Raw genomic sequence first — 27,236 nt, forward strand, 5'->3', positions numbered from 1 at the left:
GATGCGGTTACGTTCCCAATTCCAGATTAATGATAGATTTTTAAAAGGTCATCACATACTTTGCAGCATGTAAGATTTTGTTTTGTTAATTTCACTAACTGTCTTGCTCCTTACTCTACCTTTGTTCATTTCACCAAGACTGATACTGTGCAGGAAAAAATATATTAGACCACAAATAATCACATCTAAATGAAAGTTAATGTATTCTTAAGGTACTTTTTAAAACCTAAATCTTGAAGTCCAAGCAGGCCTTTTAAAATTAGAAATATTTACCATGAGTATTAAACTGTTGTACTGAAAAAATCACATCATCCCTCCGTTTATAGTTTTTGTTTCTTAATAGTTAAATGTTTGATTCTTTTCTGAGCTAGGGAAAAATCATAGGCAACTTTTTTCATCAGTGTTTGTAACCATTTAAATTATGACCATCACTTTCCTTTCAGATTGAGAAAGTTGTTTGCTTTAAATAATAAAAAGATGATATATAAGTAGTTTTATATTTTTATGTCTCTCTTATCCCAAAATACATATAAAAATGTAGAATTTAAAGTTGCTATACACCTGATACAGAAACACAGCAATGTCATTATTGGTCAATTTCCAAACATTATATGATAAATGCCAACAAATTGTTTTGTACTACATAGAAAAATAGGTTAAAAACTAAAATAAAAAAAAATCAAGATTCACTGACATTGTTTTGCTGTCTTTTCTTGCTTTGGTAACCGCAGGTTTTTTAAAACATAGTTTGCATCATCAGATGTAATATAGTTCACAAGTCGTTGAATGTAAAATAACTGTCACATTAAAATAAGGGACACACACTACCCAGGTTGTTGTTTTTTTCCTTTAGTCTAGAGAACAGTTACAGTACTTTCCAGAAATGGTGTATTCAGGTTTTGTTTATTGAGGTCTGAGCCTCAGGAAGTCATATGCATCAAATGAAACATACTTCTCTGTTTGAAGTGGTAAAATATCAGCTTGGAAGTAAAGCTGTGACGAGTTAGGATATTTTAATTCTAAACCAACAAACCCATCACAAAAAGAAAAATATTTTAATATGAACCTATCATTTCAAATGTTACCCAACCCCATTTGTAAAAAATAATTTTCTATTTTGTATTAGTTTGTTTAATGTGAAAACAAGATTGACCATAATTTTTGGCCTACTGAGGAAAGGTATATAATCTCTTAAATTATTTGTCAGCAGCTAAAAGACTCTTCAATGTAAGTGTCTTAACCACTGTACAGCTTGATATTTTTAATACTTCAACAGTTATTTTCATTTTTCATTGTTGAAGAAATGATTTCACAATTTCAAATCAAAGTCAACACTGCAGTGAGGAGAGCTTTTCTACTTTATTACAAAGAGAAGAAGCCTTTATGTGGTCAGAAAATACAAGATTGATTTTTTTTTTTCTCTTCCTATGAAACGCTGCTGTTCAAACAGCCAGAGTGAATTGTCTCAGTTCACTTCTTTAAGTCCCATCACATTCACTTGGGTATGGATGTCCTTGGCTGCTGAAAATCTGGCCCTTTAGTGCACAGGGCGACAAAGCAGTCCCCTGACCAGCAGTTCCAGAATGTCCCGTTTTCATATATTGCATCCATGCACACCTCCTAAAAATGAGGTACAGCAGGGCAAACATTTTCCAAAATAGATGTCATATATATAATATATACACATTCGTACATACATACCTTTATTCATGTGATGTCCAAAAATTTAAAAAAAATGTACACATTTATTACAAAATTGTAACAAAGACTGGACAGTGTTTTGCTCATTCTGGAAAGATGAAGCTCAGTAATACACAACCCTGGAAACTAACCAGAGGTTGTGGCAATATCTTTCTTCTAAACAGTCAGATATTCTTGCATTAAGCTTGGCGAAAACTGCCTTTCAAAACATAAGGGGAAGTAAAATGAAGGAAGCAGACCTTGCTCATCTTTCCAAATGAAATACGAGAAGGATCTTCACATAAAAATGCACAAACATTTTTTATTACCAATAGTGCTACAATGAACAATGCAAATTGTCTAATTTTGTCTTTTTGCTTTTTTTTTTTTTTTTTACATTTTGGAAACTAAGTGGTAAACTTTTGACAGTGTATTCGCTTGTCTTTAGACCCAAGCTTGTCTGCTGGCAAAAAATAAAATAAAACAAAAACAAATTCAGACCCTGCTCAAACTAAAGAAAAACAAATTACAAATTTAGTTGTTGGGCAGCACATAATTAGTAAGGCAGGACCTCAAATGGTGACCCTTTGCATGAGCCAATTGCCAGATCCTCAAGGAATTAAAACCAGGATGCCTGAGCCACATCAGTTCTGCAGTTATTTTGAGTATTGTGCTGAGACAGCCATACCCCAAGAAAAGGGAAGTCTTTAGAAGGCTTGCTGAGCAGGGTTGTAGTTGAAGGTTGATGGCAGATGAGGCCTTTCTTCTAATTTGTCATATTCCAGATGGAACTCCTACAATTAAAACAAAAAGGATTATTTAATTGTTGATATTTCCCTTACATATGTAAATGTCTGTATCCATGACAAGCAACTTCTTCTCTTTAAGTAAAATGATGCTTTTAGAAATAGCTGGATTTAACTCCTATTTTATAAATGAGGCCAAAAAACCCAAAGATTCTTTTGTGATCATAGTTCATTATTTTAAAAAAATCAATATAATACAGTGCAGTGTCTGCAATAGCACCATCTTACCCGTTTTTTTAAATGCTAAGTTAGCTTCAGAAACCTAGTTGTGAGCACTTAAACTATTAAACAGACAGACAAGATACAAATGTGCAGGTAAGTCATTAACTAAACTTTTACTAAACCTATTTTTCAGCAATTCAAAAGATCTTTTCGAAGATTTACTTTAGATGCCACAACACTGAGTTTCGAGGTATTTTGTGGCATATCACCATGCCAACTGTTAGTGGAAGACAAATTAGTCAGAAATACCATGAGGCCAGGTTTCTTCTTCATGATATGAAATGCAAGAAGAACAAACAACTATGTAAGGAGATTTAAATCTACTTAAGAATCACAGATGTAACAAAGCATTCCACTACCTTTTATACCTAGGTGAAGTGTTAAAGTTCTGGTGTATCCATCTTTCCTTTCGGTTTGCTGAGGCATAGATATAAGCCCTTTATTACTACTCTACACTTCAATAGGGGCTTTCATCTAAAGACCTCAAAGCACTTTATAAACCATTATACTGAATATTAATATGCTCAGCCAGTGTATGAGGCTCTTACAGCTACTAATTCATAAATGCACAGTTTCTCTCTCATTTATACAATCCCTTGCACTATGTGGGCATTTGATTTGCTTAGTAATTATAAAAATATTCCAGCCACTCAAGTATGTGAATATATTCTGAATAGCTAGCAACCATTATGAATCAGATTGCTAGGATACCTACCATTTAAATACCGCTTGACAACTCTGCTATGAATATGCAGTGCTCTGCTTTTATTACAATTCCACTGCATGATCTTGAATTGTGATCACCAATTTGTGTACTCACATCGGCATCTTCAGCATACAACTTGGATATACGCAAAAATATTCATAAAACTGGGCCTTAAAAAAAATCATTTTTTAACTTTTTAGTAGTTTGACAGCTCCCGAAGCCCCTTTCATTGAATTTTCATTCAAAAAGTGAATGTTTAATTGAAAATTTAGTACAGTACTTTAAGGATACTTTCTGTTAACTCAGGAATAATCATCCCAGGCTAAATAACATTTGCCTTCAGCTTTAATTTATTGAGCTTACTATCTCAAACAACAAACCTCCTATAGATTCTAAACTTATCTGGGTAGGGACTATGTCAACTCTTACTGAGGAACACACTCAAAGCATTGAAAAAATTAATAATAAAGCCTCAACACCCTTGGCAGTAGTTAAATATAGTATTATTTCTATTACAGATGGGTAAGATGAATTAGAGAACAAATCAATGCACGAGTTGGGATTAGAGTTCAGGAGTTCTGAGTCCCAGGCCTCTGATCTTTAAGGGGAAATGACGTTTTTATGGCACAGAGAAAAAAATTCACCATGGTAACGAGGGAATTTAGAGAATCATACTGAGAATTAATTGAATCTACATCCCCCAAATAAAGATCTCCACAAACCTTGAGAATCCCAGCAGCATCTACAAGGCCAGGGCCATGTGCATGAAAGCTGTCTCCCCCTACTGCGGCTCTGGCCCCAACATTCATCCCATCCTCCACCCCAGCTTCCTGGCTGAGACAGCTCCTGGGGACCCTGAGGTGGAAATTAGTTAATATAGCGTGCCACTGTATTAATGTTGGGGGGTAAATTCCACCCCATGCACATCCATGGATAGAGTGGGGTAATGCACAGGCACATAAGCTCTCTTTTGGGGGGGGGGGGGCGGAAAGGAGGGGGCAAGGGATACCAGTGTGTGGAAAAAGCTTCCACACATGGTTCTTGGGGGTATAAATTAAGGTAAAAGTCTTTAACTCTGTAATTCTCCTGTCTTTCACTTTGAAATAAGAAAAATGTCCCTCAAATTACCTTCTCTCCAACCTTCCAGTTCATGATTCTCAGAGTATGTTCTGCAGATGACCAGTATAGGCTCTGCAGATCATTACCAGTCTATGGATCACAGTTGGGGAATTGCTACTTTAACAAAACTTATTAAGCAAGAAAACAGGTAAATGCTAAGATCAGTTACTTCAAACCCTCACATATTCTGGAGTGCATTCAAGACTACATGTAGAGAACAGCCACTTGAATTAATGTGTGGAGTCTAAAGGAAGGAATCTTACTGGCTCATGAGGGTTCCTTTAGAACCATATGGATTGAGATTTGTAACTGACAGTTTTTTAAGTAAATATTAACACCTACAGGATGCAAGTTTTGTAAGCATTAAAACAGTGTTTGTCAGTCATTTTATTGCTGCTTCAGGTATGCTGAAGTATTAAAAGATCCCACATTCAGAGTGTGTAATTACACTTAAAAGTTATTATATTTAACAATATAGGGGAAAATAATTCACTGACCAAATATTTTTGAAAACCAAAAAGTAGTGTATTTATTGCACATAGAAAAATACTTTCATACATGTTATTTTACGTTTCACTTTAGTTAGTAGTGGGCATCATAGATTTGGATCTGAACAATAGCATTGATCATTTTTGTATTTATTAGATACAAAGAAATGGAAAAAACTCCAGCTCTCTATTAAGCAAACACTGATTAAATTAATTGCTTTTATTTTTCATATGGAAACAATGATTTTTTTAAATACCTTGAATTAACCAAGAATAGGGATTCCATACTTTGGGGGGAAAATCCCACAAAGCATATCCAATGCTAAAGAAATTTTCTGTGCAGTGAATCTTATTTTTCATATGTCATTCTGATTACAGTCACGAAGAGTGAGTTATGTCACAGCAATCAATGTATTTATACAAAATATTTAGTAGGTGTGAACACCAAATATGGAAGAGAATTGTTTAAAGAGAATTAATGGAATAAGAGAGCAAAGGCAAATGTAGGCTAAACAGGCTAAATGTAGGGAAAATGATGAAGTCTACTGGACTGTGAATCAGTCTTCTATGGGAAACAGTGGAAGCCCCATTACTAGACATAGTTTTCAATTAGACTGGGAACAATACTTGCATTAGCTACAAAAGGGACACAAAAGACCCAAATAGAAATTAGGAACGAGAACCTACTACTCTATAGCATGTCTTTGTCATTAAATGTTGTTCTATTAATAATTTAAAAAATATTTAAATATTGACCTTAAATATTTGAAAGGATATTTAGTATAGGCAGCATCCCTTTTCTAAGAAAAAGAATGTGTTTTCTGATGTCTACATTTCTCTACCATAAAGAATTCAAGCTTCTAGGAAGGAAAAATAAAGCCAGGGTTTTAATTTGGTTTCTTAACAGGGATCAACTTTCCTCATTTTTGAAGAGAGAAATTATAAAATTTTAGTTAAGAGAATTTTCTTTTAGTAATGTGTAATCATTGGTGGCATCGCTTGGCCTCATTGTTTCCACTTTTCTTTCTCTTGTTATTGGGCCTTTCAGCATCACCTCAGCAGCTTCAACAGAGGAAGCTATCCAGTTGAGTATTCTCTTGCTTTACCTGCTCAGTATAAAATCAAAATTTCTCTAACCATGTTGTGCTTTCTACATGGAATAGGATGAAAAGCGATAAGCATATCATAGTTGTGATCAACATTTCCTTAATATTTCTGTTTACGGTGAATAGGAAATAAAATTCTTCAATACTCAAGTTCTTGAGCTATTTCTCTAAATGTCTATGGATAATTCATTTAATTTGAATTTCAAAACAATCTAGGAAGCTGTCTCAATGCTTATTCAATTTTCACTCATTTCCTTTTTCAGTCTGTTACCAAAGGTGAATGTAAAGTAAAACTCATTCTTTATTAAATTAATGTTATTTGCTATTTCACTGAGTAGGATTATGTATAATCTATTTTATTAGATTGTTAAAACCAGCCTAGGATGTTGTCACAGAGTTTTATTAAATTGCAAGTATAGTCTATATTTTTTAAAAAACAGTCTGGTACTTTTGGTAATATCATCCAAAGAATGCACATATACATTACAACAAGAGGAAAGATTTATAAAGTATCTAGAAAAATAATTTATTTAAAGTACAGATGTAAATGATGGTAATTTATTGCAGATAATTCTAACCTGACTGCAGTAAAGCAACATCCATGGACCAATTAAGTAGCAGTTATTAATATGCTCTTCTGGCAAACTGATATTCTCAATATTCGGTAATAATGTATCTGTTACAGTAAAACAAAGTACAAGGAAATATCTTTTAAAAATGTCTCCATGTGGTTGTAATTGATCAGGATACGTTCTCCACGGTATCTGATATTTGTACTTCCCTGGAATTTAAATGTTTCTAATGGGATTTAGAAGTGTAGTCACTTAGACAACTAACCCTTCATATTACAAACAGCATTTAAATTTAATCATGTCCTTATTATCCTAAAACTCTTGGGAAATTTTGACTCAAAAGGTTAATACTAGAGATAGCATTTTTACTACACAGACTTAAGGCCATATACTTGCCCTCCATCTGTGCCTGAAATTCCCACTGGTCTCAGATGAGTTTTACACATAGTAACAGCTAGCCTAGTAGTTATTTTTCCATTGCTCAAAAAAGCAATTTTTCCCCATAGTCCTCCATAACTCCCCTTCAACCAATATTCAGCTTTCCTGGTATATTTTGCTCCAAACTAACAAGAAATCAATAAGTTGTTAAGATGCTACCGCTTGCATGTTCCTTGGATCCTGAATTCTAAAAAAGGTATAAAAGCTCTCCCTCTTTCCCTAACTAGATGTCAGGTCCTCTGTAATATTGGACAATTATTGTCAATTTGTGAAGTTGAAGGAGGCAGGAAAAGCTGTATGGATCTGCAGAGACAATATATTTGGGAGAGCAACAGCTATTGGTAAAAGTAATCTTTCTTCATTGACACTGCTGTAGATTACCTATCCCCGAAAGAAGGACGAGGAGTACACTAGTCAAAAAGACTGAAGTTCTGCTCTCCTGAATACAGCATCCAATTTACATTTTCAAAGAGAATACTGCTTTCTAAAAGTAGGAATAATCAAGCTACAAGTAGCAACTTTACAATTTCTACTACAGGCATATAGTGAATAGCAGCTATGCAGGCTGCTATCTCTGTGGCAGAGTGGACACTTATTCCTTCTGGTACAGCAATTCAAGTAAGCTCATAGGATGTTTGAATACATAACATGATCCATTCATACAGACTCGGAACTGAAAGGGTTTGGCCTTCACTCTTCGTCAAAAGTGAGAAACAACCTTGTAGATTTCCAATAGGGCCTTTTCCCCCTATTAAGATAATACCTCTCAGAATGTCTCAGGCATGTAAGATAGCATTACTGACAGCATATCTAAGACTAAGAAAAAAAACTGATAAAGAAATCAACCAATTCAGTTAAAAATCCAAGTTCATCTAGGCCAATTTTGTTTAAGGCCCTACAATTATCTTCCCCTTATGAAAAATTTTATAAGGCAGCTTTGCCATTAAGACCTGAAGTGTGTAAATGCTCATGTGTTAGCCAGTCAAAAAAACAACACCTAACTACAGATGCAAAAAGTAACATATCAAGAAGTTAAAAAAAGATTCCATAAACTTTGTGAGAACTTGATGTTCTCACATTCACCAGACTAGTAAGAAGCCATTTTATTGAGGGATTTGAAAATAATGGATACTCCTGCACATTAATATGGTAGTATATATAATAGGTCATCTCTGACTATCTGTAGATGAAGACAAACCTGAGTCCACTGTGTTAACAGAAAATTCAAGGTAACTGCTACACGGGGGGAAATGGAACTACTCCCTTTAGACTCTGGTTAAACATGAAAATACTTTCACCTACAGGCATATAACTGCTTAGAAGAATATTTGCATGATTCCAAACAGCAGAGATGTGATTTACACAGAAAAGTGCAATGACTCACCAAACAATCAATCCTGCAATTAGGCTTTCAGGTTAAGGGAATCTCAAGTTGGATGAAATATTTGCCCTCTTTCTTGACATAAAGGATCTGAGAATAGGTTATAGGGAAGAGTAACGGGTAGATTCTTGAAAAGGGCTAATATCCAAGAACCATGTCTGCTGAGCTAAAGATATCAAGATCACTCTGGCCCTGACCTATCAACTTTGAAATAACAGAGGAAATGGGAGAAAGGCATATATATTCCCCTTTCCTCGATGCAGAAGAAATGTGGAACTTCAAACAAACATCTATTCTGCAGCAGATCAGACATTTAAATTCCAACGCTGCAAACCCATGCCATATTCAGATGGCCCTATAATGACAAAATAAAACTTTTCAGTGAATTCTCAAGGGACCACTTGATCCAATAAATTGTACTGTATGTAGTGTAAGGATCTTGGGTGGTTTTTTTGTGTGTGTATTAAACTCATGCCAGAGGTAGCGCTGAAGACATCACCTTGTTCTGAATGCATCATTCCATAAAAGCACTTAGCATCTCATAACAACAATGGAAGTCTGTTCTTCCCTTGGTGTTCAAGGAAACATATTGCCATAGTATTGCACATGAGAATCTTCGCTGCTTCCTCTGGAATTGGACAGTTGATAGTCAAATTCTAGTGAGGAAAAAAACTCCTATAAAAAGATCTTAAAATTATGCTAAGGAAACTACTAACACACTGATAACTAAATTTTTGAAGAAAAATAAAATTCTGTAAAATCTTGACATTGATCCTGTACACAGTGAGGCTGGATTTTGAGACTGCACTGTCTGCCAAAGAGGAAGAAAGCAAGATGAATAGAAGTAGGGATATTGTTTGTGTTGAACACCACCCTATGGCCAAGAACCCTAGTCCTGAGGAGCTTTGGCTTATGCCCCAAAATACTTCCTAATATGAAAGGATTCCGTGATTCAAGTGATAAAGCATGAATCTCCTACAATGCACATCTGTGGAGGGAATACCATGAAGGAGAAATGGTTTAATTTGAAAATAAAAAGTTTGTGTTCGGTTTTTAATGTTCTAAAACAAAGTACAGTATTTGCATGCCCAACTTCTAAATGGCAAGAAGTAATTACTCCATAGTTCAGTAATCAGAACAAAGCAATTGGATTTTAACTAGAACTATTGGAAAATGATATTCTGCATTTTTCTCTCTCTTCAAGAGAGTGAGAGGACAGTTCCTCCCCCCCCCCCCGTAATGAACCAGTATTTTTAGGAAATCCTTATTCCCTCCTACATCTGAACTAAAGTCACAAAGCCAGCGTGTGGGGTACAGAATGAATATTTTATACATACATACATACACACCCACCCACCCACTCCATAAAAAAAGGGGATTTTTAAAAAAGATTTTTAAAAATACATGGTTGATAAATTTAAAAATCTGCACAGTGGAAGAAAAAATACCTTAGCTACTTTCCTCCAGTTAAGACAGTCAAAGAAGTAATATGTTCCCCTCTCATATGTATTGGTTTTCATTGTTGGCTCCATGCCTGGTGCCCTGGTGATCCATACTCGTTCTTCTTTGTGGTATCTCCAATCGCGGTTAAATCTTTCATTTTCAGTCGGGAGGAAAAAGAATTTTTGATGTTAGTTGCTTTGATTTCAGAATACAAAAAACACACCCTTTCAAGCAGACATTGGTTTACACTATTAAAAAAACCACAACTCTTAAGACATAAAATCAAGCCAATAAAACACCTACTTATCTGCTCCATATAACCATTTATTAAATACAGTCCCAACGGTAGGACCAAAATCTTGGCCATCCTCTGTAAGAAGCTGGCCTATCCCAGCAACAAACCATTTTCAGAATGTTTATTGTCCTCCATTTTGTTGTTTTGTTTTCAGATGGTTACGTTAGAATGGCCATACTGGGTCAGACCAATGGGTCTATCTAGCCCAGTATCCTGTCTTCCGACAGTGGTCAATGCCAGATGCTTCAGAGGGAGTGAACAGAACAGGGCAATTATAGAGTGATCCATTCCCTGTCATTCAGTCCCAGCATCTGGCAGTCAGAGATTACGGACACCCAGAGCACGGGGTTGTACATCTGACCATCTTAGCTGTTGGTCATTGATGGACCTATCCTCCATGAACTTATCCTATTGTTTTTTGAACCCAGTTCTACTTTTGGCCTTCACAACATCCCCTGGCAACGAGTTCCACAGGCTGACTATGCACTGTGTGAAGAAGTACTTTCTTTTATTTGCTTTAAACCTGCTGCCCATTAATTTCATTGGGTGACCCCTGGTTCTTGTATTATGTGAAGGGGTAAATAACACTTCCCTATTCACTTTCTCCACACCATTAATTTTAACAACTGTTGGAATTTATGTAGCATTTTTTGTCTCCAGGGTGCTTTAAAAGCAACACAAAACCCATATGAGGCAGGTGCATTTTATTACACATGGAGAGACTATAGAAAGAAACCAGTACTAGAGTAAGTATTAGAATTCAGAAGCTTACAGCCCTGTGCACAGACCATGCCTCTATTTTTAGGGGTTAAAAAAAGCTTTCCTAGCTTTTAGAAGTAAACTAGAAAGCAGAATTTTAGATTTACTAAAGAAAGAAACAGGAGTACTTGTGGCACCTTTGAGACTAACAAATTTATTTGAGCATAAGCTTTCATGGGCTAAAACCCACTTCATCAGATGCATGCAGTGGAAAATACAGTAGACAGACAGACAGGAAACAATGGGTGTTATCAAACACATTATAACGAGAGTCATCAGTTAAGGTGAGCTATTACCAGCAGGAGAGGGAAAAAAGCCTTTTGTAGTGATAATCAAGGTGGGCCATTTCCAGCAGTTGACAAGAACGTGTGAGGAACAGTAGGGGGGAAAAATAAACATGGAGAAATAGTTTTACTTTGTGTAATGACACATCCACGCCCAGTCTTTATTCAAGCCTAATTTAATGGTGTCCAGTTTGAAAATTAATTCCAATTCAGCAGTCTCTCGTTGGAGTCTGTTTTTGAAGTTTTTTTGTTGTAATATTGCTACTTTTAGGTCTGTAATTGAGTGACCAGGGAGAGCGAATTGTTCTCCGACTGGTTTTTGAATGTTATAATTCTTGGCGTCTGATTTGTGTCCACTTATTCTTTTACCTGACCAGGGGTATTCTATCTGCTACCCAAGATCCATAAACCTGGAAATTCTGGACACCCCATCATCTCAGGCATTGGCATCCTGACAGCAGGATTGTCTGGCTATGCAGACTCCCTCCTCAGGCCCGATGCTACCCGTACTCCTAGCTATCTTTGAGACACCACTGACTTCCTGAGGAAACCGCAATCCATCGGTTGATCTTCCTGAAAACACCTTCCTGGCCACTATGGATGTAGAAGCCCTCTACACCAACATTCCACACAAAGATGGACTACAAGCCGTCAGGAACAGTATCCCCGAAAATGTCATGGCAAACCTGGTGGCTGAACTTTGTCCTCACCCATAACTATTTCACATTTGGGGACAATGTATACCTTCAAATCAGTGGCACTGCTATGGGTACCCGCATGGCCCCACAATATGCCAACATTTTTATGGCTGACTTAGAACAACGCTTCCTCAGCTCTCGTGCCCTAATGCCCCTACTCTACTTGCGCTACATTGATGACATAGAATCATAGAATATCAGGGTTGGAAGGGACCTCAGAAGGTCATCTAGTCCAACCCCCTGCTCAAAGCAGGACCAATCCCCAATTTTTGCCCCAGATCCCAAATGGCCCCTTCAAGGATTGAACTCACAACCCTGGGTTTAGCAGGCAATGCTCAACCCACTGAGCTATCCCTCCCCCTGGACCCATGGAAAAGAAGCCTTTGACGAATTCCACCATTTCAACAATTTCCATCCCACCATCAACCTCAGCCTGGACCAGTCCACACAAGAGATCCACTTCCTGGACACTACAGTGCTAATAGCCGATGGTCACATCACCACCACCCTATATTGGAAACCTACAGACCGCTATACTTACCTACATGCCTCCAGCTTTCATCCAGACCACACCACACGATCCATTGTCTACAGCCAAGCTTTTTGATACAACCACATTTGCTCCAACCCCTCAGACAGAGACAAACACCCTACAAGATCTCTATCAAGCATTCTTACAACGACAATACCCACCTGCTGAAGTGAAGAAACAGATTCACAGAGCCAGAAGAGTACCCAGAAGTCATCTACTATAGGACAGGCCCAACAAAGAAAGTAACAGAACACCACTAGCCGTCACCTTCAGCCCCCAACTAAAACCTCTCCAGCGCATCATCAAGGATCTACAACCTATCCTGAAGGAAGACCCATCACTCTCACAGATCTTGGGAGACAGGCCAGTCCTTGCTTACAGACAGCACCCCAACCTGAAGCAAATACTCACCAGCAACCACACGCCACACAACAGAACCACTAACCCAGGAACCTATCCTTGCAACAAAGCCCGTTGCCAACTGTGTCCACATATCTATTCAGGGGACACCATCATAGGACCTAATCACATCAGCCACAATATCAGAGGCTCGTTCACCTGCACATCTACCAATGTGATATATACCAGCATGTGCCAGCAATGCCCCTCTGTCATGTACATTGGTCAAACCGGACAGTCTCTACGTAAAAGAATAAATGGACACAAAATCAGACGTCAAGGATTATAACATTCAAAAACCAGTCGGAGAACACTTCAATCTCCCTGGTCACTCGATTACAGTCCTAAAAGTCGCAATATTACAACAAAAAAAACTTCAAAAACAGACTCCAACGAGAGACTGCTGACTTGGAATTAATGTGCCAACTGGACACCATTAAATTAGGCTTGAATAAAGACTGGGAGTAGATGTGTCATTACACAAAGTAAAACTATTTCCCCGTGTTTATCTCCCCAACCCCTGTTCCTCACACGTTCTTGTCAACTGCTGGAAATGGCCCATCTTGATTATCCCTATAAAAGTTTTTTTTCCTCTCCTGTTGGTAATAGTTCACCTTAAGTGATCACTCTCGTCATAGTGTGTATGATAACACCCATGGTTTCATGTTCTCTGTGTATAAATATCTTCCTACCGTATTTTCTACTGCATGCATCCGATGAAGTGTGTTTTAGCCCACGAAAGCTTATGCGGATACAGACTAACACGGCTGCTACTCTGAAACCTTAGATTTACTTTGTGATTACTAAAGTAAACTGTCATTCTATTATATTACCAAATTGGCCAAAATATTTTGAACATACAGCTCTACTGCTGCTAATAGCTGTAATACATCTCCTCCATTCATGTAATAGAGATAAAACAGTAGATCTTCTCCATATCGGCCAAGTTTTATTGCAGCCAGCTGCAAAAGATAAAAAAATTAAGATTAAAAACCAAAAAAGGTAAATAAAATAAATGACAGCTAATACCATTTAAACGTGTCAAGAAAATATAATCCTAGAATATCAGGGTTGGAAGGGACCTCAGGAGGTCATCTAGTCCAACCCCCTGCTCAAAGCCGGACCAATCCCCAACTAAATCAAAAATATAATCAAACTGTTTCCCTTATATTAAGTATGTTGCAAAAGTTATACTAGGTATATAGCAGTGTAATATACTAATCAAAAGCTCAATTTTTCTCCAATTTAAATTAAGCTTTCCTATTTTCCTATTATATAAACAGCAGGACAGTTAATGTAAGTAACAAACCTGAAAGGGGGGGATCATTTTTCTTTGTGTATTTTCTGAACATCTCGCTTTACTTTTAAATTTATTAGTTCATTTACTAATTTCATTATATAGCTACATTAGTACAGCAAACCCTTACATCTTAATTTCTAAACATTATTGAATTATCTCATCAACACAATTATTTAGGATTTCTTTTTAAATATATCAAGCTTAAAATTCCTATTTTTATTAGCTAGGGAAGAAAGGAGTAAGAGCTATCAATGTTTAAGCTTCAGGTTATAAGCTGATCAGATGGAATCAAGAAATCTCTCTGTACTGTATAATGTTGATATACTATGGCAGGGGTAGGCAACCTATGGCACGTGTGCCAAAGGCGGCACACGAGCTGATTTTCACTGGCACTCACACTGGCCAGGTCCTGGCCACCAGTCCAGGGGGCTCTGCATTTTAATTTAATTTTAAATGAAGCTTCTTAAAAATTTTTAAAACCTTATTTACTTTACATACAACAATAGTTTAGTTATATATTGTAGACTTATAGAAAGAGACCTTCTAAAAACGTTAAAATGTATTACTGGCACGCAAAACCTTAAATTAGAGTGAATAAATGAAGACTCGGCACACCACGTATGAAAGGTTACCAACCCCTGTACTATGGTATGTGAATTATGAGGGTTTGATGCTTTGGTCTGAAGGATCTGACACTTTCAGATATAGGATATTGGTCTAGACTGATTACTGCTTTCATTACATTGACTGTGGTTCTAATGATTTCTGTTGGTCCTTTCCTAAACCCATTCTCACATTCCCCAAAATCTAATGCAAACCATTTTTAGCATCCAAGAAATTAAAGGAAAATAAAACTGGTAATGGATGCAGGGTTTTTGTTTTTTTTTTGTTTTGTCTTGTAACATTGGAAAGAGTATGTAACATTCCTAGAACATTCCATGCACCTCTGTTCTTACAGAATTTAAGACTTTCTAAAAACACTGGATTTGATGAGAGATATCCATCTGCAAAAAATTACTTGTCAGGTTATCTTGAAAAGAATACTATAAACCAAGCAGCCTCTTATCTACATATTTTATTATACGGGACAAGAAAGCACACTCACCTTATCCCTAATGTGAATGTTCGTTAAGTATTCAGATGGAACATGGAAGTCTAGATAAAGGAATCAGAATTGACCTAATTGTTAAACCATGTAATTGATTCTCATTTATAAATATCAACACAGCATTAAACACAACTTATTTTCCCTACCTATGTCTTGAGGTCGACAAGGCGAAGATGCCCAAGGTGATGCAAATTTGGGGTAGAGATTTCTGAACAAGAAAAAACATAACTCAAATTAAAAAGCAATGAATTTGAAGGAGACATCCAAGCCCCACATCCCTTCCCTCCTCCAAAACCATCATATTTAGTTACTTCATTAACTTTTAGGGTGAAATTCTGGCACCACTGACTTCAATGGCAACCCTCCCACTCACTGAATTCAAAAGGGCACAAGTCTTAATTGTGCTTGTAACTTAAGTGCCTTTGGCTCCAACCCCCTTGAGAAGCCCAAATGTACTTGGCAAAATGGAGGTATTCTGTAACACCTCTCAGGAGCTAATAAATCTGAGCCCATAATTAAAAGAGGAAAAAGACTTATAGCTGGCAGGCCTAGTTTCTCCCACCGATAATGATTGTACCCGTTCTTTAAATTCTACTCTATGCTGACAAAGAACCGATTTCACCATTTCAGTGGAACATGAAAAAAGTCTGAAAAATATAAATTTTCTGATTTCATTTAATTCAGGGGTTCTCAAACTGGGGGTCGTCACCCCTCAGGGGGTCATGAGCTGTCAGCCTCCACTCCCAAACCCCACTTTGCCTCCAGCATTTATAATAGTGTTCAATATAAAAAAAAAGTGTTTTTAATTTATAAGGAGGGTCGCATTCAGAGGCTTGCTGTGTGAAAGGGGTCACCCAATACAAAAGCTTGAGAACCACTGATTTAATTCTTGATAATACATCAAGAAGAAAAAAAAAATGGAGCGCTGAGATCACTAATTAAACACTGTAGAACTTCGCTAATTTGAACCAATGACTTAGTGATCCACTGAGAACCACTGAAGTTTGGTAATTAGCAGGTAGAGGGACAAAAAAGGACAGTGAATCACAATATGTACTTTTTTGGCAGCTGCACTTCTGTTTTAATTGTTTGTGATAATATAGTATTGTGACATATTTTGCAAATGATACTTCAGCTTACTAACCTATGCACCTTCTAACAGAAAGGCATAAGAGTGCTTTAAAATCTTGGAAGCCTGGGAAATTACCAGAAGACCAATTCCCAACCAAGTTTTAAAGAAAAATGTTTCCAGACCAAGGGGTGCCAATCCTACACCATAGGCCACCTTTAACCCAAGGTTGACAATGGCTTATATCCTCATATGTCCTGACTGCAGGCATCACAGGGGCAGCATCTGTGGAAAACGACCTAGTCCTTTCTTCTGATGGGAGACATCTTTCCAACTGTGTAGTACTTCCCAAGAGTTGGAATATAAAGGCTCACTCACCCATCTAAACACTGCCTTAAAGACCACAAAACGCTATTTATTTAATCAGCATAATGTGAATATCTCTGCAAAAATATCAATGGGCAAAGACCCTTCTTCCTAATATTATCTGCCTATCGTAGGTAAAGTTTTTAAAGAGATGTTCCCCTGTACGCTATATGTGAAGCCTGATTTATTTACTATATTCCATAAGGAAGGTGGATGACTTTTATTGTGACATCTGCTAAGTTTTGGAAGAGTTTAAAAAGATTTTACTGTAGCCTTAAAAATTTGGTATAGTATAGAACTTGCTAAAAACATAAGTAGCGGATAACTGTCTGAAGCAGTATCTTTGGCTCATGGAACATAGCATTTGCTCTATATTTTGAATTTCTAGCTTTTGGAATAAGGCAAGATCCAGGGATAAAAAGAATTCATATAGACATAGAAAAGCATAAAGCACTGTATTAAGCAGATAACTCTCTTATTAATGGATACAGTAGAACCTCAGAGTTACAAACTGAGTGGTCAACCACACACCTCATTTGGAACCAGAAGTATGCAATCAGGCAGCAGAGACCGTCCCCCCCGCCCCCCCAAAAGAGACAAATACTGCACAGTACTGTATTAAACTCCTAAAAAAATAAAGGGAAAGTAAAAAAAAATTGGTTTCAGAGTAGCAGCCGTGTTAGTCTGTATCCGCAAAAAGAAAAGGAGGACTTGTGGCACCTTAGAGACTAACAAATTTATTTGAGCATAAGCTTTTGTGAGCTACAGCTCACATCATCGGATGCATTCAGTGGGGAAAAAAAAATTGACAACTCTTTCTGTGTTTGTTTCATTTACATTAAGATGGTTAAAAGCAGCATTTGTTTTCTACATAGTAAAGTTTCAAAGCTGTGTTAAGTCAATGTTCAGTTGTAAACTTTTGAAAGAAACACCATAATGTTTTGTTCAGAGCTATGAACATTTCAGAGTTATGAACAACCTCTATTCTGAACGTGTTCGTAACTCTGAGGTTCTACTGTACTTCTGGGCAGTATACAAATTATTTGATGAATATTTCGGGAGACTTTCACACTACATAAGAACGGACATACTGAGTCATACCAATGGTCCATCTAGCCCAGTACCTGTCTTCCAACAGTGGCCAATGCCAGATGCTTCAGAGGGAATGAACAGAATAGGGCAATTATTGAGTAATCCACCCCTATCGTCCAGTCCCAGCTTCGGGCAGTCAGAAATTATGGACACCCAGAGAATGGGGTTGTGTCCCTGACCATCTCGGTTGATAGCCATTGATGGACCTGTCCTCTGTAAACTTCTCTATTTTTTTTAAACCCAGTTATGCTTTTGGCCTTCACAACATTCCATGGCAATGAGTTCCACAGGCTGACTATGCACTGTGTGAAGAAGTAGTCCCTTACGTTTATTTTAAGCCTACTAATTTCATTGGGCGACCCCTGGTTCTGGTTATGTGGATGGATAAATAAATAACACTTCCCTATTCACTTTCTCCACACCAGTTATGACTTTATATTCCTTCTCACCCTTAGTCTCTTTTCTAAGATGAACACTCCCCAGCCTTTTAAATCTCTCCTTACATGGAAACTTTCATTCCCTTAATTTTTTGTTGCCCTTTACTCTACTTTCTCTAATCCTAATATATCTTTTTTTGAGATAGGGCTCCCAGAACAGTGTGGGGTATACCATGGATTTATATAGTGGTATTATGATATTTTCTGTCTTATTGTCTATCCCTTTCCTAATGGTTCCTAAGATTGTTACCTTTTTTGACTGCCACTGCACGTTGAGCAGATATTTTCAGACAACCGTCTACAACAACTCCACTCTGAGTGGTAACAGCTAATATAGACCCCATCATTTTGTATATATAGTTGGGATTATGTTTTCTAATGTGCATTACTTGCATTTATCAACATTGAATTTCATCTGCCATTTTGCTGCCTAGTTTTGTGAGATCTCTTTGTAACTCCCTGCAGTCAGCTTTGGACTTAACTACCTTGAGTAATTTTGTATCATCTGCAAACTTTGCCACCTCACTTTGTTTACCTGTTTTTCCAGATTGTTCATGAATATATTTAAGAGCTTTCTGAACATCCAAGTACACTATATGAATTGTATCAACCATGTCCACATGCGTACTGACATATTAGATTGGTAAGGTGTGATTTCCCTTTACAAAAGCTGTATTGACTCTTCCCCAACAAATCGTGTTAGTCTATGTATGTAATAATTCTGTTTTTTTACAATACTTTCAACCAGTTTGCCAGGTATTGAAGTTAGGCTTACTGGCCTATAATTGCCTGTGGAGCCTTTTTCAAAAATCGGTGTAACGTTAGTTCTTCTCCAGTCATCTGATACAGAGGCTGATTTAAGCAATAGGTTACATACCACAATTAGTAGTTCTGCAATTTCATATCTAAGTTCCTTCAGATCTCTTGGGTGAATACCATCTGGTACTGGCAATTTATTACGGTTAAATTTATCAATTTGTTCCAAAACTGCCTCTACTGACACCTCAATCTAGGGCTGTTTCTTAGATGTTTCACCCAAAAAAATAATGATGCAGGTGTGGGAATCTCCTTCATATCCTCCGCAGAGAAGGCCGATGCAAAGAATTCATTTAGCTTCCTCACAATAGTCTTGTCTTCCTGGGGTGCTTCTTTAGTGCCACTGATTTGGCAGGCTTTCTGCTTCTGATACAGTTTTAAAAAAATTCTGATAGTTTTAGTATGTTTTGCTAGTTGCTCTTCAAATTATTTTTTGGTCTGCCTAATTGTACTTTTACATTTAACTTGCCAGAGTTTATTTCCTTTCTATTTTCCTCCGTAATATTTGACTTCCAATTTTTAAATGATGCTTTTTTGCCTCTAACTGCCTCTTTTACTCTGTTTAGCTGTGGTGGCACATTTGTGGTCCTGTTTTGTTTTGAATTTGGGGTATACATTTACTTTGAGTGTCTATTACAGTGTTTTTAAAAAGCTTCCATGCAGCTTTCAGGCATTTCTTTTTTTGTGACTGTTCCTTTTAATTTCCATTTAACTAGCCCCCTCATTTCTGAGTAGTTCCCCTTTTTGAAGTTAAATACTTCTGTGGTGGGCTTCTTTGATATTTCCCTTTCCCCCAGGAAGTTAAATTTAAATTACACTATGGTTGCTATTACTGAGTGGTTCGGCTATATTTACCTCTTGAACCAGATTCTGTGCTTTGCTCAGGACTAAATCAAGAATTGCCTCTCCCTTTGGGGGTTCCAGGACTAGCTGCTCCAAGCAGCAGTCATTTATGGTGTCTAGAAATTTTGTGTCTGCATCCTGTCCCTGACATGTATCTAGTCAACATGCAGTTAGTTAAATACCTATTAATTATTATTATTATTAAGTATTCAATTTTTGTGGCCTCTCTAATCTCCCTGAGCATTTCACAGTCACTGTCACATCCTGGTTTGAGAGTTGTCAGTAGTATTTTCTTGTTAATGAAGCACAGAATTTCTATCTACAGAGATTCTCTGGTACAGTTTGATTCATTTAAGGTATTTACTATATTTGATTCTATTCTTTCTTTCACATAAAATGCCACTCTCCCACCAGCACAACCCACTTTGCCTTTCCTATATATTTTAAACCCTGGTGTTATCATGTCCTATTGATTATCATCATCCAGCAAGTTTCTGTGACGTCTATTATACCAATACCCTCATTTAATACAAGGCACTCCAGTTTATCCATTTTAGTATTTAGACTTCTAGCACTTGTATAAAAGCACTTATAAAATTTGTCAATATTTAGCTGACTGCCTTCATGTGACGTAACTGAACAGGACTCTTTCGTTTGAGTATTTCTCTTCAGTTCCTATGTGTACTTTATCAACTTCTGTTCTCTCTATAACTCAAAGATGGGGGCTCAGCTCAAAAAGTTTGAAAACAGCTCAGGGTTCAGGGAGAGGGTACCTAAGGGCTCTGTGCAGGCAGGGAGTAGCTAGGGTGTGTGCGCAGGTAGTGGGGTAGCTCAAGGTGCAGAGAGAGGGTGGCTAGGGGCTGCGTGCGGACTGGGGGAAAGGTTAGGATGCAGGGAGGAGGAAAGCGAGGGGCTGTGTGCAGGCAGGGGGTAGCTCAGGGTGTAGCGAGTATGGTACCTAAGGGCTGTGTGCAGGCAGGGGGGTAGCTCGGGATTGTGTGCAGGCAGGGGGGTAGCTCGGGATTGTGTGCAGGCAGGGGGGTAGCTCGGGATTGTGTGCAGGCAGGGGGGTAGCTCGGGATTGTGTGCAGGCAGGGGGGTAGCTCAAGGTGCAGGGACAAGGGTAGCTAGGGGCTGTATGCGGTCCCAGTTCCCCGAGGGCTCTGCCAGCCACCGAGTCAGGTACCTCTGCCTAGTCGGCTTTTACCAGCTGCGTGAGCAACGGGGGCTGGGAGTTGAGGAGCAGCTTCAACCCCCCGCAGCAGCAGGAGACAAGGGAATGCCTAGGCTGCCTGCTCCATGGCACCAGCCACAGCAGCAGCTGCCTCACGCTGCCCGGCTCTGGCTTCCTGCCTCTGACCTGGCCTGGTGGGGAGGGGAGTAGTTTCTTGCAGTGTAGTTTCAGGGGGAGGGAGGCAACACCCCCATACCTCCCAACTCTGCCTATGGGCTCAGGGCTTCTGCCTTGTGGGGAGGACCAGGGCTCGAGGCTCCAGGATTCAGCACTGCTGCCCCCTGCAGGGGGGGGGGGGACGGCACCAGACACCACAGCTTCAACCCTGTGGGTCCTGGCTTCAGCCCCACGGGCGGAGCTGGGGCTTGGGCTCTGGGTTTTAACCATGGGGCCCCAAGCCTCCCTGAAAGGGTTCAAAGACTCCCTGTTGAGAACCACTGATTTAAAGCGCAGTGATAATTGACTGTCACACTAGGCAAAAACGTATCACTAACTTTGAGGCCACCAAAATAATATAGTAAATCTTTTATCTGCATCATCAACTGTAAAAGCTCCAAAACCAGACTAAAAGCAGGTACTACAATACAAATATATATGTAATATACACACACGGATCAAATGTTGTCGCTTGAATAATATGCATCCAAGGACGATAGTAAATACTATGTATGAAACGATTCCCTATTAAAAACTAAAAAAAATCCAGTTAACTAATTACCAGCAATCATGCCAACAAATTGGTAAAATCCTGCATAGATATGTATATTAACAATTAGGACTTTTATCAAATTGAGAAGATGCACAGCATACCAATAAACCACCACAATAAAGTGCCTTTAATTTCAGATATCGCCACCATGACAAATGTCATTCTAAACTATTACTATTTTTCAGCACTTCAACAGTACCAAATAAAAACTAGCTTTATATCACAATCTTACACGGATTATAAACAAAGCTAAAAATAAATAACCTGAGATTTAGATGAAAGGATTTTAAATGCTAGTTTTACTAGCAAACAGTGGGACAAAATTGTACCAAAAACTCAAATATTCAGCTCCATGGGCTAAATTACACTTAAATCTATTTTAAAATACTGAATTTCAGATGTACTTTGCTCTAAGCACATTGTTCAAACATAGCCTTGCTGAGGACAATCTGTATTGGAAATATCAAACAACTCTGATATTGTGCACATCCTGCAGACGCACCTACTCAGACGGTCAAAATTAAATCAATGCTACAAATTATGGAGCTAGTAGTGAGCAGAGTGATTTCTTAGTATAGCTATTTAAAACTCTCACATTCTTAGTGAAGTAGAAAAAATCCATCACACTCAAAAAAGTCATAATCTGTAAGAGCAGCACTAAGTCTGAAGAAATTACTATGTATATTTTTCATTCTGCAGACTCTAAATCTATTTGTATTAGAAGAGTGGTTATGGTGCACAAGTGTAGTTCTGAGAATACCAATGGAACTCTGTGTAAGCTTGAAAGCTTGTCTCTCTCACCAACAGAAGTTGGTCCAATAGAAGATATTACCTCACCCACCTGGTCTCTAATGGAACAATGTTCTAAAAAAATGTTTATAAATGCACTATGGAGTAATTCCTGAAAATAATCAATTTACATGAGGGATATATATAAATTAGTGCCAATTACTGCATAAGGAGTGCAGATTCCAGAATGCCACTTTTTTCTTCTTACTCTTTCTTGTTTCATCTTGTTTTACACTCTCTCTCTCTCCAATCCTTCTTCAACTCATATACATACCTATTTCATGTGTATATAATCTGAGAAATGTGAAGTGCAAAGAATTCCTTTCATCTACATGTACCATTCCAATCTGGTTTTGCTGGCTGGTTTATTGTGTGCATTCATAAAATTTCAACAAACATAGTACACAAATCTTTGGTGAAAAAAGAGACTTTTTTTTGAGAGAGAATAAACTATGAAGTTCAGCATGGTTCTTCTGCAGATGGGCCATGCATCAAATACCTTTTAGATTAATTATGTTTTTAGTACTCTGTTTATAGGTTGTGCAGAGTAAACAAAAGCTTTAGAGCTCCCTGTCCCAAGTTTGTCCATGTATCTCAAGAGATGAGGCAGCATTGTAATTCTGCAATCCAGCCAGAGTAAAAGATAGTGTGCTGCTGAACTGCCCCAGAAGCAAGGTAAGAAACAGATGTGACTGTTTCCTGCTTTTCCCTTGCTTCAAATGACTTCCCACTCTACAGCAGCTCAAGTATGTGGGCAGATGTGTTGGGGGGCGGAGCCAATACTCTGCTCACTTTCCACATGTATGGAAGGGGAAATAGCAGCATGCCAGCAGCTGTTCCCCTCCTGCCTCCCAACATAGGCTCTGGTGATGTGGGTAGTCCACACAGAGGTGTAAGAGATTCTTTAAAATCCCTTACTGCCCTGTGATATCATGGTGGAAGGCTCACAATTATGCACATGGAGAATATAAAATAACTATTGGACTAGAAGTTAACTTCAAAGGTATACTGCTCTTGAAGATAACAATACAACTATACTACACAACTACGAAGATGTACTGTTTGTTATTACATCAGTGTAAGTTTAATTTACAATAAAAATGCTGTCTGATTGTTAAATGTAAATATCCTCAAGGAAAATTTTTATTAAAAAATAATTTATGCATGAAATTTATTAACAACGCATTAAAGCTTCCCTGACAAAAATCCTTAACAAGTTAAGGGCATAAGGAGAGCCTCCTAGCTTACTGAAAGCTTGCAAAACAAGATCTCAATACGCCTTGAAGTACAGTTCTCTTATCAATGAAGGCTTTACTTTACTGTCATTGCATTTTCAAACTTAATTTGTCAAAGTATCTGCAATGTTTTTTTATAGTCATTGTGAACTAAATGAACGCAATATTATGAACAGTAGCATAATAAAAACAAAACTGATGACAGTACTGAAAACAGAACTTACTCAGGAGAGTTGAGATTGAGACCTAGTGTTGTTAAGTCACTTCCTAATGCAAGATGTACCATTCCCGGGTCCGTCTCTGCTGCCCTGATGAATGTTAACAAGCCAATCATCCCAAACTGGTCCGTCACCATCCCTTGAGGAATGTTGGTAACCCGACCTAGGCAAGAACAACAAATTAATTTTCTCCTTTCAACAAGTGGAGGAATCAACAAGTTCATCTGAAAATATTTTCAAGTGATTTAGCAAAAAAGGCTCAAGTATACCATCAGGTAGCACCTGGATCCCTTTTTTCTGCTGGTTGTTGTTTTGCGTTGTTGAACTTTTATCTCCAGGGAATTTGGGTCCGTCTGCACTAGAAGATGTTTTGCCTGATGTACTCAAATTCTATTAAGAAACAAATAATTTGTGCAAGTTAGCATGATAGAAAACAAACCAACATGAAAAACTTGGTTAAGCAGCCCTTCTGCTCCTCAAAAGCCATCAACAGGACCATACATGTATTGTGAGGTTGAAGTCTGTTCAATTATTCATATTCCAAAAGAAATGAAGTGCCCTGCCACACTACAAGGTAATTCAGTTTTAAGTTTTGAAAAAAAACCCGTGTGACAAAGTTCCTCCTCTACCTTGGTGGGTCTTGCGCTTATTGGCGGATTTGCTCACCTTGGAGCTTCACAGCAGCCCTCAGCTTGGCCGTTTTTCTGAACCCACAGTCCAGGTCGACGACTCCTGTGTCTGACCAGGAGTTGGGAGGATTTGGGGGGAACCCGGGCCCACCCTCTACTCCAGGTTCCAGCCCAGGGCCCTGTGGAATGCAGAGGTCTAGAGTGCCTCCTGGAACAGCAGTGCGACAGCTACAACTTCCTGGGCTACTTCCCCATGGCCTCCTCCCAACACCTTCTTTATCCTCACCATAGGACCTTCCTTCTGGTGTCTGATAACGCTTGTACTCCTCAGTCCCCCAACAGTCCGCAATCTCACTCTCAGCTCCTCATGCCTCTTGCTCCCAGCTCCTCACATGCACACCACAAACTGAAGTGAGCTCCTTTTTAAAACCCAGGTGCCCTGATTAGCCTTCCTTAATTGATTCTAGCAGCTTCTTGATTGGCTGCAGGTGTTCTAATCAGTCTGTCTTAATTGTCTCCAGAAGATTCCTGATTGTTCTGGAACCTTCCCTGTTAGGAAACGGAACGTCTTTTGCTTGCTCCTCAGCTATCTGCTTTCTATTCTTTCCTAAAGCCCCCTGGCCCGGATTTTTCTTACTTTTTGCACCTGCCTTAGTCCCCCCCCGACCGGGCCAGACGCTTTTTTGATTTTTCTTTCCATTTTTTGTGTTTTTTCCCATCTACGTCCTTTGCCGGCCATCCCCCCCACGCCTGCTTTCGGGCGCAGCTATTTGCCTCAGCTGAGCCCCCGGAGGAGGGGGGGGAAGATTGCCGATTTTGCTGTCCGGAGGGGGGAGTGGAAACCCCCAGACCCAGTCGTTTTGCCAGCGGCTCGGACCTTCTAACATTCTTAACATACCGGAGGACTTGGAACACAGCCAACACAGCCAGAGACGGAGATTTCATCGGACAGAAGAAATTATATAAATCATCGTGACGGAGGCCGTAAGACTGAGTAACTTTCTGAATTATGCTCTCGTGGGGGGGAGTTTGACTGTGATTACTTGCGTTTGTGGCGGCACAGGGGGTGTGGCGTGGAGACCCCCACCCCCGATCCATCGGTGCCCCTACCCCCCCATCGTTATTACAACTGTCACGGCCCCCCCGCAGTCTGTCCCTGCTGGCAATCTGCCATCTCCCTTCGGATCCAGCCGTTTGCTTTGAACTTTGCCTTCCGGACCGGACCTAACAACCGACCAACCGAGACTCTTTGGACAAACGTGTGTGGGTCTGCACCCCCCCCCCCGGACTGCTTATCCTACAACTTGCCCCTTTTACTGGACCCCGATTTTGTTCCCCCCTTCCTCCCAGCCCCCCTCCCTCGGCATTTTTTTTTCCTTCCCGTCCGCAGCCAGCGGAGGGAGGGGCTATTCTGCCTTCTCCCCTCCCCCCTTCTCCTTCCGGTGTCTCCCTGTCTCTCCCTGCTCACAATGGCGGGGAACGAGAGGGGCGAGACTGCTTTATTAGAATTAGTTGTCCCTTCCCCACCACCACCCCTGCCCAACCCCCAAGGTCCCCCCCCACTACTATTGTTAAGGTATTTGCCACCCCCCCTGCTGAGGCACCGGTAGCAGGAGGCACCGGGGTGATTGCTGCTGCTGCTGCTGCACCCACCACCCCCCCAGATTCTAGGAAACCCCCCCCGGTTCGCAAGAAGGGCCAGGGCGGGTGGAAGGGAAAGGGCCCCGCTAAAACCACTGAGCCCTCCATGGCGGGAGCTGCCCCCACCGCCGCGGCCTCGTCATCAACCGTGGCGCCCCTCCCAGCGTTTCCCTCCACCAGCTCTGCGATTGTCCCTCCCCCGGCCCCCAGGACGTATGCCCGGGCGGCAGCGGGCTCCCCGCTGCCTGCCGCCTCGTCATCTCGCCCCCCCCCTGCCTCTGCCACCATCACCAGCGGCCGAGGCCCTTTCCCCGCCTTGACCAGGAAGCACGGCGTCCGTTGCCTCCTGGTGCCCGCCTCGCCCCGCGTGGAGACATACGTGCAGGCGTTGGCGAAGGTGGTGGGACCCACGGCTATTGTGGCGGCCTCCAAGATGTATGGGAAGGTCGTTTTCTTCTTAGCCTCGGAGGATGCCGCCCAGGAGGCGGTGGAGAGGGGCCTGACGGTAGGGGGGGTGTTTGTCCCCCTAGAACCGTTAGAAGACCTGGGCGTTCGCCTTGTCCTTACCTCCGTTCCTCCCTTCTTACCCAATGCTGCCCTGTTACCCGCTCTTTCCACCCTGGGGAAACTTGTTTCTGTCATCAGCCCTCTCCCGTTGGGCTGCAAGGACCCCACCCTCCGTCACATTTTTTCGTTCCGCCGGCAAGTGCAGCTTCTACCACCGGCAGGGGCGCGTGACGGAGAGGCGCTTGAGGGGTCCTTTGTAGTCCCCTACGAGGGAGCCCGCTATCGGGTCTTTTATTCTACCGGAGAGGCCCGGTG

The 27,236-nt window shown here is 39.8% G+C and overlaps 1 protein-coding gene across 4 annotated transcripts in view; it reads right to left on the reverse strand.

The window, feature by feature from the left end:
• Window positions 1–833: 833 nt before the first annotated feature.
• Window positions 834–27,236, reverse strand: part of CNOT2 (CCR4-NOT transcription complex subunit 2) — a 159,751-nt gene continuing 133,348 nt past the window's right edge. For all 4 annotated transcript variants that reach the window (XM_084612860.1, XM_084612861.1, XM_084612859.1 and 1 more), the window contains 7 exons: window positions 24,414–24,534; window positions 24,151–24,307; window positions 15,483–15,544; window positions 15,334–15,383; window positions 13,790–13,890; window positions 9,967–10,111; window positions 834–2,474 (listed from right to left, as the gene is read on the reverse strand). In XM_084612860.1, coding sequence (XP_084468986.1) covers window positions 2,388–2,474; window positions 9,967–10,111; window positions 13,790–13,890; window positions 15,334–15,383; window positions 15,483–15,544; window positions 24,151–24,307; window positions 24,414–24,534 — 723 coding nt within the window. In that variant the 3' untranslated portion in view covers window positions 834–2,387. The remainder of the gene's footprint in view (window positions 2,475–9,966; window positions 10,112–13,789; window positions 13,891–15,333; window positions 15,384–15,482; window positions 15,545–24,150; window positions 24,308–24,413; window positions 24,535–27,236) is intronic.

This window comes from Lepidochelys olivacea, assembly GCF_965140295.1.
Source record: "Lepidochelys olivacea isolate rLepOli2 genome assembly, chromosome: 1".
Lineage (NCBI taxonomy): Eukaryota > Metazoa > Chordata > Testudines > Cheloniidae > Lepidochelys > Lepidochelys olivacea.